Genomic DNA, 16,094 nt, shown 5'->3' on the forward strand with positions numbered 1-16,094 from the left:
GCGGGGCGCTCGGGGGCTGCGGGGCGCTCGGGGGCTGCGGGGCGCTCAGGGACAGCCAGGGGTGCTCGGGGGCTGCGGGGCGCTCGGGGGCTGCGGGGCGCTCAGGGGCTGTGGGGCGCTCAGGGACAGCCGGGGCGCTCGGGGGCTGCGGGGCGCTCGGGGGCTGCGGGGCGCTCAGGGACAGCCAGGGGCGCTCGGGGGCTGCGGGGCGCTCAGGGACAGCCGGGGCGCTCGGGGGCTGCGGGGCGCTCGGGGGCTGCGGGGCGCTCAGGGACAGCCAGGGGCGCTCGGGGGCTGCGGGGCGCTCAGGGACAGCCGGGGCGCTCAGGGGCTGCGGGGCGCTCAGGGGCTGCGGGGCGCTCGGGGGCTGCGGGGCGCTCAGGGGCTGTGGGGCGCTCGGGGGCTGCGGGGCTGGGGGGGGCTGGGCGGGGCGGCCGCACCTGCAGTGGACCACGATGGGACCTGCGTCGGGTGGGTTGCAGGTCTTCACCCTCCGCAGGAAGGCCAGGAAGGGCGTGGGGTACTCGGGCACCCCATGGTCAGGCCACGCGGTGAACTGGAAATGGCGGACCTCCCGCTTTTCACTGGAGCCGTTCTGGGGACACAGCCATGGGGACACTGCACACCGAGGGTCCTCGTCCTGGTGCCCGAGTGCGCAGCTTCTACCTCCACGCGGCCCTCCGCCGGCCGCACCCGTCCTGCTGCGGGCTCCGCCCTTCGGCACTGGCCTCGGCCTGGGGCCCTGCTTGGCTCCCTTCCCTTCCTGCAGCTACCCACAGCCAGCCCCGTCAGCCCTGCCTCCAGTCTAGCCTCAGCCAACCGGCGGCTTCTCCCACCCTCCACGCCAGCCCCGTCCATGGCTGACACTGCGCTCCGGGGCCAGCACAGGGCCCACACCTGGACCCTGCCTCCTCCTCCCAGGGCCTGTCCTTCCCCAGCCACCAGAGGGCGCCCCTCCCTCCTCTGCCACAGCCCCACCCGGCTCCCATCTCTGGCAGGTCAAAGCCCAAGTCCTCCCTGCAGCCCCCAGAGCCCTGCACGACCCGCCCCGCCCCCGCCCCCTCTGTCCAGCCACACGGGCTCCTCACAGCTCCTCCAACACACCAGACGCTTCCTGTCCCAGGACCTTTGCACAGGCTGTGCCTCTGCCTAGATGGAGGTTCTGGAGGCTTCCCTGTGACTGCCCCTCCCGCTCCAGCTTCCTTCACAAGCTTGCTATCCCCTCTGCTCTCCCTTCTGTCTGTGGTTTTCTAGTTCCCTGCTTTGTCACGTGCTCCTCGTGTGAGGACGCAGTCACGTCACGGACCGCAGCCACCACTTGGACAGGTGCAGCCTCTTCCCTAGGCTGCGGGCCCCGGGGCTGCACGGCGCCCCCGTCACGGCATGCGGAGGACCTGGCGCGGGCCCCACCTTGTGCAGGGAGAAGGTCCGCACGCAGAACGTGGCCAGCTCGATGGTGTCCAGCAGCGTGACCTGGATGAAGCCGTAGGTCTCGGTGCCCCGGTTGGGCCAATACTGGTCACACTTGATCTGTAACGGGCGAGGGCGGGGGAGGTGGTGAGCAGGGGCCGGAGCTGGCCAGGGCTCAGGGACACAAAGACACGGGCCTCACCCGAGACTTCTCCTCTAGCCGCGTCATCATGACGATGGTGGCGGAGCGCTGCTCCCACACCATCCGCCAGAAGTCACCGAAGGTCTCGGGCAGGGGCCCTTGCGTGGCGATGTACGCGTTCTGCCGCCGGTAGCCGTCCACGTAGTTGGCATTGATGTAGTCGCTGCCCACAAGGCCTGCGGCAGCGGGAAAGGCGGCTGAGCCCGGGGCTCTGCTGCCCTGCCAGGACGCAGGGACTCGCCCGGCCGCCTCCGGCCTCCGCGCAGCCCCCCGGCGCGGTGTGAGGGCGCGGCCGTACCTTCGATGGGCTGCAGGATGACGCGGGAGTGGTCGTAGGCGATGACGTTGGCGTAGCGGTTCTTGGGCTTGTTCACCTCCAGGTTGGAGTGCTCCCACGTGAACTGCTGCCCGGGGTCGATGGACTGCGGGGCGGGGCTGGGGTCAGGGGCCGGCCTGGCCAGCAGGAAGAGGTGCGGGGAGGGGGGCGGGCCTCACCTCGTATTCCTGGGAGAGCTTGAGGCTGTCGTTGGCCTTGAGCCGCTCGGTGTGCTCGGCCATGTCGGCGATGGGGATGGGCGGGTGGCTGAGCATGCCTGCGGACAAGCAGAGCCCGGCTGTCACCGGCGGCCCCGGCGGCCCAGCCATCCTGAGCCGGGCGGCAGGGGTGCTACGAGGTGAGTGTCGTGAGCAGCGGTTAGACGCGGGAAGGGGGCTCTCTGGGTGGCTTCTCCAGACTTCCGACTTAAGGTGGGGAGGGTGGGGTGGTGCTGTGTCCCCACTGTGGCCTGCCAGGCCCCTCCAACTCAGCTGGGGAGACGGGGGCTGGAGGAAGCCCAGGGAGCGTCAAGCACCCAGATATTGTAGTGAGAAGCAGCAAGTGCAGAGAATGGCGGTGCCGGGGCGGCGCAGCGGGTGGCTCGGGGGTGTGGGTGGTGGTCCCCAGCTGTCCCTGGCCTTGTACCACAACAGATGGGGCTGGGGGCTCCCTTCTGTGTGTTTACATCTGCCAGACTGGGCGGTGCACCCCAACCCTGTGAGCTGGGTGCCAGTCACTGAGACAACGCCGGGCTAGCCGGCAAACCCGTTACGGACTCCAAGACTCCCCCAAGCCCCAGATCCACTCAGTGTGGACGCTCCCGCGCCCAGGTGTAGCTGTCACCGCGTTAAGGGCTTAGCCGCCCTCCCTTGCCCGCCTCCGGGCGGAGGCCTTGCAGACAGATGGGAGGCGGGATGGGGTCAGGGGAGGGGTGGAGTGAGGGGAGCAAATGGAGGGGAAGCAAGCAGAGACAGCGGTCAGGAACTAACTTTCCAAGTGGAACCCCGGCTCCCCGAGGGGGCGGCTGAGGCCCGCATCTGCAGAGACAGTAAACGATAAATAAATGACGGCCGAGGCCCCGCGCAAGGGCCGGCGCCCCCCCAGGCCCACGGGACAGCGGCTGCTCTGTGGCTGTGGCTCCAGCCAGACCCAGAGACCGAGGGGCGTCTGTCAGCGGCCCCCAGCACGGAGCAGCCTGGCTGTGTCCCCGCAGCGGGATATGGGCAAGGAAAATGTGGGGGGTCGGAAGGCCACAAATCCACAGGGGACAGCAGACACCACAGGACAGGGGAAACCTCCTGGGGCGGAAACACGCGCTCGTCCACAGCCAGCGGGGAGAGGCGAGTGTGTGGGCTGTGACATCGGTGACCAGCCCCTCTGAGAGGACACAGCCGCCGCCCGTCAGAAGGGAGTAACGGGAGTCAGATCGGAGACAAGGAGAGGGGAGGCGGAAGCACGAGAGGCGCTGGGGAGGAAGTGGCATCGGAGACCCTGGGGTGGGGGTGGGGCAGTGGTCAGGTGCTTAGCAGGGGACCCTGGGGACACTCCCGTCCAGACACGGGATACCGGGTGACCCGGCGCTGAGCCCCCTCCCCGGGGAGCGGCGCCAGCATGGAGGCGCCCATGTGGAAAACTGCCATGAGGGTGGACAGGACGGCGCTCAGGACAGGTGGCCACACCTCGGGACGGGACGGCAGGTGGAAGAATGGGAGCAAGCAGCTGACTGAGCCCCAAGGGAAGGAGGGAGTCTGTCACCCCAGCCCGTGACTGCGGGTCCTGCTCCTGCACAGCTGAGAGGGGGAGGGGCAGCCGCTGCGCTCCTGGCGGGGACAGCGGGGCCTGAGGACGCCACCCAGGGCCTCTGGCCAAGGCAGCAGTGTCATTTCTTGGGCTCCCAGACCCCAGCGGCACCGGGTGTGCTCAGAGGCCGGGGTACCCCGGGGGGCAGCTCCTCCCACCACCACCACCACCTCCTGTGGGCATGTCGGGTGCGCACCTGGCGTCTGGAAGTTAATGCGCCGCATCTCCACGGGGTCCTTGGGGTGGTGGGGGGCAGGGTCAGCGTTGTTCAACAGGCATTTGGTGCGGGGTTCTGAGTCCTTGCGCTTACTTCAGGGGAGGAAGGGGGGGGACCCGATGAGTGACCCACAGTGTGCGCACACACGCTCGCAGGCGCACGCGCAGGTGTACAGGTTAGTCCCCAAGAAAGCGCGGCGGTGAGGGGTACACCGAACCCTGGTCCCGGGTAGCAGCGCTGCCTGGCAGAGCCACAGAGGAGCATGCGCTCCCCTCTCCCCTCCCCTGCCCTCCCGCTCTCCCTGTCCACCCCAGCCTCCAGGGATGTTCTTACCTGTCTGGTTTGCTGCTCCCCAATCCGGACGGACACAGGCAAGAGGAGGAAGAAAAGCAGAGGTCAGGCGGTGCTGGCCACAGTGACCATGGCTGCTTCCTCGACCCCTCGGAGCTCCGGCCTCCGCGGGAAGCACGGTCACCGGGGCTGGGGCGCAGCTGCGCGCAGGCGCTCTGCTCTGCCTTGGTCTGGCAGGCGTGCCCCTCGCAGACCCCCACCCCGCACCGTCGCCTGGCCACACGGCCCGCGGGGGCCCAGGCAGGGCACTCACTTCTTGTACAGCAGGATGGCGATGACAATGCAGATGATGAAGACCACCGCCAGCACGGGCCCCACCACCCAGATGAGGCCCTCCTCGCCGTCCACGATGGGCTGGGGGTCGGGGTTGTCCAGCTGGAAGGGGTCTGAGAAGGGGCTGGCTGCGAACGTCTGTGGGAACGAGGGGGGCCATCAGCACCCGTCTCCTTCCTCAAACGCAGACCTGCTGCCCGCCTGCAGCCGTGTCCCACCAGAGGGCCGCTCGCCACCACCGCTGCCCGCTCCCCTCGGCCCGGGTGGGCCCGGCTGCTGTTCCCTCTGCCTTGTGCAAATTCTTCCTGGTGAACTCTTACTCATCTCTTAAAGCCTCAGCCCCCAAACCCCCTCCCGCAGAAAGACCTGCCTAGGAATCTCTTCTACCTCAAGTCCTTCTCTCTGCCTAGGCCTGACCAGCGTGAGCGGGGAGGATGTGGCTTTGGGGCAGGGGGCTGGGGCCTCAGCAGGGGGGTCTGCCTCACACAGCGCGTCTGGCTATGGGCGGACACCATGAGGACGTACAGGCTCGTTCTTCTGCAGCACAGCAAGCACGAAGAGGACATAGCGGTGGCCGGGCTCCAGGCCCCGGTTGTCAAAGCCGCCATATTGCTTCTGGTTCCCAGGATGGAAGATGGCGGGTAGGACGGAGAAGCGGGCTGCGATGTAGGGCCGGGGCACCTCCAGCTGGCGCGAGTGCCGCAGGCTGCGTCTCTGCAGCCGGGAGATGTCTTGGATCAGCTGCAGAACAGAGGTGTGGGAAGTTTCGGAGGTCAGCTGGGCCGACGCACTCTGGGGCAGCCCCGCAGTGAGGGGGTGCAATGTGCTCCGCCCCACTGATGGCCTGGCGGTGAGCAGGGCAGCGTCCCCACCCCACCCCCACAGGCGCCCCCCCCCCCCCCCGCGCCTCACCTCTTCCAGGTCCATGTCCTCCGGGCTGCCCAGCGGGGTCAGGAACTGGCCGCCACGAGACTTGCGCAGTGGCACCATCACAATAAAGTAGCTCCTGTGGTGGGTGGAAGAGTCATGGCTCTGGTGAGAAATGTCCCCGGTGCCCGGCCACTGGGGACCCATTCCCCAGACCGTGTGCCCTCGTCTCCTCACTGCTCTTGGGCTTGGGCAGAGTCCTCCCACCAGACTAGAAGAACCTCAGCCTTGCTCTGGCCAGGCACCGCTGCGGAGCAGAGCGGCCTGGAGTGCGGGGTGGGGACACGTACTGCACGGGCACGGGGCTCTGGCCGTCGGGCAGGTAGACCACGATGGAGCCGTCAGCATCGGGCTTGGGTGCGACGCTGGGCTTGCTGCTCAGCAGGTTGAAGGCGGTCCAGGCAGTGACCGTCTGCTGCAGGCCACCCAGGCTGCTGACGCGGTTGGTGAGCACAAAGTTGTAGAACGTGTGCGGCTTGAGGTGCGTGATGAGCTTCTTGGTGGTGCGGCCATCCACATCCAGTGTGAGCCCATTGTACTGGATCTGCGGGCCAGGGCACCAGGGCTCAGGGGGGCTGGCCCGGCTGAGCCCCGACGCAGATGGGAATGCCAGGCCTCACTGAGCCTTAGCCTGCCAATCCCCACCCCAGGCTGAGCCTCAACTATGGCCTGAACCCATCCCAGGTAGAGATCCAATTCTGAGTCTTCTCTTGGCTAAACCTCAATCCTAGACTCAGCCCCAATTCTGCACCTATGCCCAACTAAATGCAGCCCCAAAGCAGAAGACCACCTCTGAGTCTTGATCCTGACTTGAGCCTCAATCCTGACCACATCTGTGCAAACTGAGTCCTGAACTCAGACTCAATCTTTTTTTAATTTTTATTTTTTGTTCCGTCGTGGGGCTTGAACTCTGAGCCTGAGCGCTGTCCCTCAGCTCTTTAGCTCAAGGCGAGCGCTCTACCACTTGAGCTATAGAGCCACTTCTGGTTTTCTGGTGGTTTATTGGAGATAAAGAGTCTCACTGACTTTCCTGCCCGGGCTGGCTTTGAACTGCGATCCTCAGATCTCAGCCTCCTGAGTATCTAGGATGACAGGCGTGAGCTACTAGCGACCAGCGCAGACTCAATCTTAAACCCTGACCCAGGATTCAGTCCTGGTGTGATACTGAGCCTTGGTCTCACCCTGAGTACCAATCCCGGGATTGTGCCTAAGCCCTGACCCTAGATTCTGCCCCAACTCCAGACAGAGCCCAGAGCCCTACGTGTTCCAATTCGGATGAGCCTTGATCTCGGATGAGGCAGACCAATAACTATAGGCCAGGCTCACCCAGTCCACGGCTGGACCCTGACCCAGGGCAGAGCAGAGCCGCGGGGTGGGGGCGCACCTTGTAGGGCGTGGGGGAGTTGTAGTTGTCGGGGAACTCCCAGCTCAGCAGCACCGACGTCTTCATGATCATCTTCACCTTGAAGTTCTTGGGTGAGACTGGGTGTGGGGGGGGTCATCGCCCGGTGGAGGTGGGGGGGAGAGAGAGAGAGAGGGGTTCGGGTGAGGGCGGCGCGGGGGGGCCCGGCGCTCCCTGCGGTCCCTGCGGTCGCTGTGCCCGGCCGGCCGGCCTGCCCTGCCGGGGTCCCTGCGGGGAGGGGGGGTGGGGGGCCGCGGTGACGAGGGTGGCGCGGGGCCTCGGGGGGCCTCGGGCCGGTCCCACCTGTGCCGGAGGCGGCGGCGTTGGCCGGAGCCCGCGTGCGTCCGTGTCCGTCCAGGCACTTACCTGGGGCCGGGGGCGGGGGCGCCTGCCTACCTTGGTCCCGCAGGAAGGTGCGGTAGCGCACGGCGGGGCTGTAGGGCCCGGGCCCGCGGCGCGTGTGCGCGCGCACTTGCAGGTCGTAGGCCGTGTCCGGCTGCAGGCCGCGCAGCGTGAGCGCCGCCTCGGCGCCCGGCTCGGCGGCCGCGGGCAGCTCCGTCTCGCGCGCGGGCCCCGGCGCGCCGGCCTCGCGCACGGCCACGGTGTACTTGACGATGGCGCCGTTGCGCTCGGCGGGCGCGGGCGGCAGCCAGCGCAGCAGCACGGTGCCGGCCGAGGCGTTGCCCGCCGCCTCCAGGATGCGCGGGTGGCCGCGCGGCGCGTCCTCGGGCAGGCTGAGCGCCGCCGCCGCCTCCTCGCCCAGCCCGCCGCGCCCGCGCGCCGCCAGCCGGAACACGTAGGTGGCGCCCTTGTGCGCCGGCGCCGCGAACTGCGCCTGCGTGGCCGGCAGCTCCAGCGTGGCCGCCGCCTCGTCCTCGCGCCCGAAGCGCAGCCGGTAGCCGAGCACCGGGTCGTCGGCGCTGCCGGCCGGGGGCTCCCAGCGGGCCAGCAGGCTGCCCTCGGGGGTCTGCTGCACCGACAGGGTGGGGCGGCCCAGCACTGCGGGGGGGGGGGACAGGGGGGTCGGGCTCAGGACGGAGCCGGGGCCACCCCGACCCGCCGGGGCTGGGCAAGGAGCGGGTGGGGCGCTGCGGGACGCATAGGAGCCATGAAGGCCCCGGGGCAGGAAGGTGCGAGAGCCTGCCCTCCGTGGGGCGCAGCCGCGGGGTGGCAGGTGGGACCCAGAGCGCCCGCGTTGCTTAGGCAAACCAGGCCTGATTGCCCCGGCTCCAGCCTGGAGTCAGCCCGCGACAGAACGCGGGAAGGCCCGGGGGAAGGCCGGGATGGGGGCCGGGGTGGGAGCCGGGAAAGGAGGGGGGTGAGGGGTGAGGGGGGCGGCCTTCACAAAGGCCCTCAGGGCCCCAGGGCGGCTGCCTACCTGCTCCCTTGGTCACCACCACCTTGGGCTTGCTGCGCGCGCCGTCGCCTTTCATGGTGTAGGCGGCCACGGTGATGGAGTAGGCCGTCTCAGGCTGCAGGTTGCTGATGACCATTTCCTGTGGGCAGTAGCAGGGTCAGCACCACAGTGTCCGGGACTGGCCAGGCCTGCCCAACCTTCCCCCTCCCTTCCTGGACCCCAGACAAGCAAGAGGGATTCTGAGGCCAGCCCGTGGGCAGAGACGTGCACACAGACTCATGCAGAGGGCACACACCACACACGCAGCACCCACGGGCACATGCAGCCCGGCCAGGGCCGTCGCCCGTCCCCGGCTCCACTCTCGCCCCTCATACAGGACACCCGTGTGGTCAGGCCCTGCACAGCCTGCTCCTCCCTGGTGCCCTCCCTGCTCCTCCAACATGCCATGCTCCATCCTGCTCCAGGGCCGGTGCACGGGACAAACCCTGCCTCCACTCCCGCTGCTGTGTTTTGTGCTGGTCCTGGACTTGAACTCAGGACCTGGCCACTGTCCCTGAGCTTTTTCACCCCAGGTTAGTGCTCTTACCACGTAAGCTACGCCTCCACTTCTGGCTTTTAGGTAGTTAACTGGAGTCTTACAGATTTTATGCCATGGGCTGGCTTTGAACCATGATCTTTAGATCTCAGCCTTCTGAGTAGCTAGCGGGTAGAGGCGTGAACCACTGGCATCCCACACAAATTAAATTCAGGTACGTCATGAAAACAGTAAAGTACTCAAAAGAGCCCCTTCGTACTCTAATACATCCGCTCTTTCTATGCAAGGTATCTTTTCTATGCATGTGCACAGCCAAAATGTGATACAGTGTGCTGCACCCAGAGAGCCAACAATTCTTCATATACCAGGGTTTGAACTAATGACCTTAGCTTGCCAGGTAGGTGCTCTACAACTGGAGCCAGATCCTTATGACTTGAAGTAGACTCTTGAATTCATTGTTCTTTTTATGTTTTGGGGGTTATTTTTTTGGGGGGGGTCTGGTCGTGGGGCCTGAACTCTGGGCCTGAGCGCTGTCCCTCAGCTTTTCAGCTCAAGGCTAGCACTCTACCACTTGAGCCACAGCGCCACTTCCGGCTTTTTTCTTTTTGCGTATGTGGTGCTGAGGAATCGAACCCAGGGCCTTGAGCATGCAAGGCAAGCACTCTACCACTGAGCCACCTTCCCAGCCCTTGGGGGTTATTTTTTGTTTTTGGTCATCGTGGGGCTTGAACTCTGGGCCTACGAACTGTCCCTCAGCTCTTCAGCTCAAGGGTAGCGCTCTACCACGTGAGCCAAAGCACCACTTCCAGCTTTTTTTCTGCTTATGTGGTGCTGAGGAATCGAACCCAGGGCCTCATGCATGCAAGGCAAGCCATCTTCCCAGCATCTCCTTGTTCTTTGAATAGGGTCTTGCACTTCTGCCCAGGGTCGGCCTTGAACGGTGATCCTACTACCCCATGCCTCTTGAATAGCTGGGATGGCAGGTGCACACCACACATCAGGCACTGTTGGTTGAGATGGGGTCTCACTGCCTTCCTTCCTGAGCTGCTCTTGACCAGGTTGGGGTTCTTGCACCTCTGTGTCCTGCACAGCACCCGCCCTCTGCTCAGCCCGCTGTACACTGTAGCCACGAGCTATCTACACATCCTCGGGTCTTGTTCTGCTGCTCCACTCCAGCTGGGGCTGCCGCCCTCGGGAGGGGCCTTGGGTTAGCCGGGGGTCACAGCCACAGCCTCAGCCCCTGGCGCAGGGTGGAACACACAGCTGGCCCTCAGTAAATGCTGGGCATCCCGGAGGTGCCAGTCTTGCACACACGGTGTGTGAGTCTGCACGCATGCACGGAGCACGGGGACAGGGATGCACACACAGGGTCTCCTCCCATGAGCTTTTGGTCCAGCCTCCCCAAGGTCCTGGTGGTGACAGGCCCTGGCGTCTCCTGGCTCAGGTGGCATCTGGGCACGGCTGACATAATAAGGAATAGTGGCTCCTGTCTTAGGGCAGAAAGGCAGCCCAGAGAGGAGAAGTGACCTGCCCAAAGCCACACAGTGGCCTGCCCTCCGCTTCCGAGCCTGCTGGGCCTGCTTTGGAAAAAGGCTGTGCTGCGGGTCACAGCTGCCGGAGAAGCCTGGTCCCTGCTGCCCTCTGGGAGGGAGCAGGAGCCGCTCTGGGGGAGAGGTGGTCAGGTGCCCTGCTTGTGTCCCTGATGCCAGCAGGTGATAGCAGGGCGCTGGGCGCAGGGAGGAGACCCTCGGGCAAGAGGCGCGTGCAGGTCACAACACGGCGCAGCGCACGCAGGGCAAGGTGGCCGGCCGGGCAGCAGGGCTTTACTTACGTATTCAGCAGTGTCATCCATCTCCCACTGAGCGGGAGGCAGCGCAGGGAGAGAGGAGGGAAGTGAGCCAGGCAGAGATAGGGGAGGGATAGAGGTGGGGCAGGGGTGGCAGGGGGGGGGTTGAAGGGGGCAGAAACAACAGAGGCGGAGGAAAGGCAGAGGCAGGGAAGGCACAGAGGTAGGTGACAGCAGAGGTGAGGGGGTAGAGGTAGGAGGAGCAGGGGAGGGGCTGGGGGAAGGGAGGGGTCTGGGGGACAGTGAGAGGAAGGGGTCTGGGGGGAAGGGGGAGGGGGTCAGGAGAGGTGAGGTGTACAGGGTATCTGGGGGGGAGGGCAGGGATGGGGGAGGGGTACAGAGGGTCTGGGAGGAGGAAGGGGAAGGAGGTTTGGATGTTTGGGAGGGAGGACAGAGATGGAAGGGAGGGGTACAGAGGGTCTGGGGGAGGAGGGGAGGGGTACAGAGGGTGGGGGAGGACAGGGATGGAGGGGATGGGAGCAGAGGATGGGGGGATGAGGATGGAGGGGAGCAGAGGGTGGGGGGAAGGACAGGGATGGAGAGGAGGGGAACAGAGGGTGGGGGAGGACAGGGATGGAGGGGAGGGGAGCAGAGGGTGGGGGGGAGGACAGGGATGGAGGGGAGGGGAGCAGAGGGTGGGGGGGAGGACAGGGATGGAGGGGAGGGGAGCAGAGGGTGGGGGAGGACAGGGATGGAGGGAAGGGGAGCAGAGGGTGGGGGGGAGGACAGGGATGGAGGGGAGCAGAGGGTGGGGGAGGACAGGGATGGAGGGGAGGGGAGCAGAGGGTGGGGGAGGACAGGGATGGAGGGGAGGGGAGCAGAGGGTGGGGGAGGACAGGGATGGAGGGGAGGGAAGCAGAGGGTGGGGGAGGACAGGGATGGAGGGGAGGGGAGCAGAGGGTGGGGGAGGACAGGGATGGAGGGGAGGGGAGCAGAGGGTGGGGGAGGACAGGGATGGAGAGGAGGGGAGCAGAGGGTGGGGGAGGACAGGGATGGAGGGGAGGGGAGCAGAGGATGGGGGGATGAGGATGGAGGGGAGCAGAGGGTGGGGGAGGACAGGGATGGAGGGGAGGGGAGCAGAGGATGGGGGGATGAGGATGGAGGGGAGCAGAGGGTGGGGGGAGGACAGGGATGGAGGGGAGCAGAGGGTGGGGGAGGACAGGGATGGAGGAGAGCAGAGGGTGGGGGAGGACAGGGATGGAGGGGAGCAGAGGGTGGGGGAGGACAGGGATGGAGGGGAGCAGAGGGTGGGGGAGGACAGGGATGGAGGGGAGCAGAGGGTGGGGGAGGACAGGGATGGAGGGGAGGGGAGTAGAGGGTGGGGGAGGACAGGGATGGAGGGGAGGGGAGCAGAGGGTGGGGGAGCGGTGGAGGGGCAGGGCCCGCCCGCCCTCCTCCCCGCACCTGCGCGTCGGCCAGCATGACGTCCTTGATGCGCGGCGGCCCGCGGGCCTCGGCGCCGTCCATGCGCACGTAGTGGACCTGGTAGCCGCGGATCTGGCCGTGCTGGCGGCCGGGCGCGGGCGAGCGCCACAGCACGCGGATGGCCGTGGCGTTGAGCGCCTCCGCCTCCACTTTCCGCGGCGGCGCGCTGGGCACTGGCGGGCGGGAGGGAGGGGGCGGCGGGGCCGTTACCGGGCGGCAAGCGCAGCCGAGGTGGAGGAACTGAGGCCCGCAGAGCCGACTCCGCGATCCCGGAGGCTCGGAGGTGACGTCCCGGGCACTGGTCTGTCCTGGCCTGCCCGCCTGCCCACCCTGCACCGCAGCCTCCACCCGGAGGCCGCCCGCTCACCCCACTCGCGGGCCCCAAGGCCGCTACGATGGCTCCGGCCCGCAGCCGGGGACCCGAGGGCCGAGCGCTGCCCCTGCCACGGCTGGACCTCACCCCGTGCCCACGGTTCCCGCCCTTGGGCCAAAACAGACTGCCGGCACCCAGGTCAAGGCCCAGGCGCCGAGGCCAAGGGCCAGGTCGGGGCCTAGGAGCCGAGGTCAAGGCCTAGGTGCCAAGGTCAAGGCCTAGGCAATGAGGTCATGGCCTAGGCGTCGAGGTCAAGGCTAAGGTCAAGCAGCGGCCCTGCCCTCCTGGGCCAGGCGGCCGTCCAGGGCAGCGCAGACGGACAGCGGGCGCGGGCTTACCGTCCTCGTCGGTGCGGACGACCACGGGCGAGCTCTCGGGCCCCGCTCCGACCTCCGTGTGCGCCACAGTCGTGATCCGGTACTCGGTCCACTTTTCCAGCGCTTCGAGCAGGATCTGAGTGGTGGTCGGGGGGATGCCGTTCACCTCCTTGGATTCCGGGTCCTCGGAGCCCAGCGGTCGGTAGCGGACGCTGTAGCCCACCAGGGCCCCGTTGTGTGTTTCTGGCGGCGGCGGGCGCCAACTTACCAAAATGGCCGTGGAGCGCATGCTGGTACATTTTACGTCTTGAGGGGGGGCGGACGGTTCTATTGGAGGGGGAGAACGTGGGGGAGGGAGGTGGGATGGGTGGGGAAGGGTGGGGGAAACAAAAGATGGGAAAGAGAAAATAAAAAAGAAGATGATAACAAACAAAACAGAAGCAAACCAAAGAGAAGTCGAACCCAAAAGAAGCGGGCGTCAACCAAAGGTGAGATGCGCAGGTGGACGGACAGTGGGATGGGTGGGGAGGGCTGGCCAAGAACGCTCACTTGCTTCCTCACTCGCTCCCTCCCTGCCTTCCCCTGGGTGGGCCTGCAGGCCCGGCACACAGTAGGGCTTAGGTACAGGGTGGCCGCGGTCACCAGGAGGCACGGGCCGTGTCCTGTGCGTTGTCGGCACAATGCATGGTAAGGCCTTCACGGGGTATCTTTTGGGCACCTACTGTGCGCCAAGCCTCTGCTGCCATAGCACCTGTATATTTCAAGATGTGGCAGCTACCACCCTAGGCAGATAGCACAAGCCTGGTGTCCTGGGCACCTACTATGTGCTAGGCACTTGTCAAAGGCTAGTCAAAGCACTTGGCCAATAGTCAGTGCATCAGGCATGACCAAAGGAGAATGTCAGCTCCTTTTAGTAAAGACCTTCTGCAGTGCCAGAGACTGCCTAGAGTAAGGCATGAAAGCACCTTCATTGAATACCTACTGTGTGCTAGTACTATGCGAAGATAAACTGCAATCCAAGCCCCGTCTACTGGGTACTTAGTATGTGCAAGCTTTTGTCAACAGTACACATATGCTTACTGAATGCTATGCGTCATGCACCCTGCTGGGGGAATTGCAAAGTGCCATCCAGCACCTACTATGCACCAGGCCTCATGCCAAGGGGAGTGTTGATAAAATAGCATAAGACCTACTGTGTGCCAGTCAGCATGCCTCGTGCTTGAGAGGATACTAATGAAAGCTGCGGTTTACTGAGCTCAGTAATACAGACAGCTGCCACCACTGATCGCATTACAAGGTACCGCGAAGGAGCTTCATCCAAGTCGAGGCTCTGTACACTAAGCACCTACTACGTGCTCTGTTGGGCCCCATAATCTGAAAGCCTGCGGTATGACACACAATGTGGTAAGCTTTATCAGTCCTAATCCTGTCACTAAACAATTACTGCGCTTTGAGTCATAACCCCATACACTAAGCACCACATAGTGGTCAAAGTGTTCATAGTCACCGTAGATTAAGCACCTACTGTGTGTCATATTGTTCTGTGTGCTTTAATACAAAAACGCCACCTACTAAGTGCCAGACAGGATGACAGACTTTATGAGTTTAGTGGCAAAGCTAAGCACCTACTGTGTGCCGGGCACTAGGCGATGGGCCTAGTCCTCATACTAAGCGTCTACTGTGTGCCGGGGCTTTATCCGAGTCCTCGTCCTCAGGAGCTAGTCACCTAGTATGCAGGAGTGTACCTAAAATGAAATTCTTTCTGAGCGCCTGCATACTGCCAAGGGCGCTGCAGACAGCAGCTGCTTGTTGGGAACAGAGCCCTGGGCCTCTGCACCGGGCCTGCTTTGCCCCGGATCACAGTGCCCATCTGAGTGCCGGCTATAGGCCAAGCACCAGGACAACCTCCTTGCAGCAAGGGCCACTGCCCGAGCAGTTACCAAACAGCAGGAAGTATGCATGGTGGGGGGAGGGGCCCCCAGAGCCCCAGAACCCCACACCCGTGTGCCTACAGCGTACCTGGTCCCAGCAATGAGGGTTGCCATTTATTGAGTGTCAACCGTACGCATCCGACCCATGTTTAGACTGCAGTGAACACTATGGGGCGCCCACCATGAGCCAGGCAGCATGTGGAGAGCTGCGTCACCTCACATGGCTCGTTCCCACGTGAGGCAGCTGCACGTCTGACTGTTTGCACGTGTGGAGCACAGCTGGGGCTAGGTGCCTTCTGTCCCCAGGGGACTGCAGGTGGCGCTGTCTGCGGGCTGCGCACACGCTCTGCACCCGCACCCACACCCTTTACAGCATGGGCACCGTGCGTGGATTGCCTGGGGCCCAGCCTCCGTGGCGGGCTTTGCGCACACTTTCTCATGGAGCTCTACCAGCTGGCACCTATGGGTGCTGCCGGTCCCCACGTCAGGTGACACAATGCCCATCTGTCTGGCTGTCAGCGCTGGCTAGAGTGGGTTCTACCAACTCCCAGGGTGACAGCGGGTGTCCCCCCTCAGCAAGCTGCCCGCCTGGATGTGATGGTGGGAGTGTCTGCAGCCACATCTTTAGGGTGCCGTGCCCCGCGCCCCGCTCCTTAGTGGGGGCTGGGATGCTCCCGGCCTCGCCTCAGGCAAGGCGCTGAGGAGGCTGGCCAGCTGACCCTTTCCTCCAGGCCCTGGGGCCGGGCTCCAGCACTGCCATCCAGACGCTGTGCTACTGGAGACCCTCCCTTGTAAACTATACATGGGGTGGGGGGCACCCCTATTTCTTGACCAGCCACCCCAACCAAAAGTGCGGGGGTGGGAGGAGCAAGTTGGGGAGAACCAAGCAGGAGTGGAAAACCAAGTGTGTGGGGGGGAATGTGCCAGAGGGATGGACTTGCTGAGAAGTGGGGAGGAAAACAAACCAAAACCAAACCAAAACCATAAGAAAACAAGAGGGCGATGGCGGTGATGATGGGGAAAATCATAATAAAAGAAAGAAAGGCGCCTTCCAGAAATCTCCCAGTCTGTTACCTACCTTCCACTCTTCGAGTGCTAAATTATAACTTTCTTACGAGGGGGGCGGCGGGGTGCACTGGGAGGCTAGCGGGGCTCGCGGCGGGCTGGGCGCCAGCGGCCGCCCCGTGCTGCGTGGCTGCGGGCGGCGGTCTGACCTCCACCTACCCTTGCGTTCAGCTAAGGAGCCCGCAGTCCCGGGGACGCGCCTGGCCTGAGCCTCGCTGCGGGGTCCTCGGGCCCCACCCGGCTAGGGGCAAGAAGTGGGTCCTGCTCCCCCACTCCCTGTCCTGGGCCGCCCCGGAGGTTCCTGTGGCTGGGCCGAAGCCCCTTCTAGGCGGCCTGGGAGGCCGCGG

General features: G+C 65.1%; 1 protein-coding gene across 1 annotated transcript in view; it reads right to left on the reverse strand.

Moving 5' to 3' along the window:
* Positions 1-16,094, reverse strand: part of Ptprs (protein tyrosine phosphatase receptor type S) — a 73,981-nt gene that overhangs the window by 3,727 nt on the left and 54,160 nt on the right. Inside the window, exons 11-28 of the mRNA XM_070008179.1 lie at positions 12,773-13,078; positions 12,041-12,234; positions 10,622-10,648; positions 8,277-8,394; positions 7,295-7,897; positions 6,881-6,978; positions 5,787-6,040; positions 5,482-5,575; positions 5,095-5,310; positions 4,550-4,707; positions 4,279-4,290; positions 3,925-4,037; positions 2,918-2,965; positions 2,108-2,205; positions 1,911-2,034; positions 1,613-1,788; positions 1,411-1,530; positions 441-595 (exon numbers count right to left, since the gene is read on the reverse strand). Coding sequence (XP_069864280.1) covers positions 441-595; positions 1,411-1,530; positions 1,613-1,788; positions 1,911-2,034; positions 2,108-2,205; positions 2,918-2,965; positions 3,925-4,037; positions 4,279-4,290; positions 4,550-4,707; positions 5,095-5,310; positions 5,482-5,575; positions 5,787-6,040; positions 6,881-6,978; positions 7,295-7,897; positions 8,277-8,394; positions 10,622-10,648; positions 12,041-12,234; positions 12,773-13,078 — 2,914 coding nt within the window. The remainder of the gene's footprint in view (positions 1-440; positions 596-1,410; positions 1,531-1,612; positions 1,789-1,910; positions 2,035-2,107; positions 2,206-2,917; positions 2,966-3,924; positions 4,038-4,278; positions 4,291-4,549; positions 4,708-5,094; positions 5,311-5,481; positions 5,576-5,786; positions 6,041-6,880; positions 6,979-7,294; positions 7,898-8,276; positions 8,395-10,621; positions 10,649-12,040; positions 12,235-12,772; positions 13,079-16,094) is intronic.

The sequence above is a fragment of the Dipodomys merriami genome, unplaced genomic scaffold (genome assembly GCF_024711535.1).
Source record: "Dipodomys merriami isolate MVZ:Mamm:240054 unplaced genomic scaffold, mDipMer1.0.p SCAF_70, whole genome shotgun sequence".
Lineage (NCBI taxonomy): Eukaryota > Metazoa > Chordata > Mammalia > Rodentia > Heteromyidae > Dipodomys > Dipodomys merriami.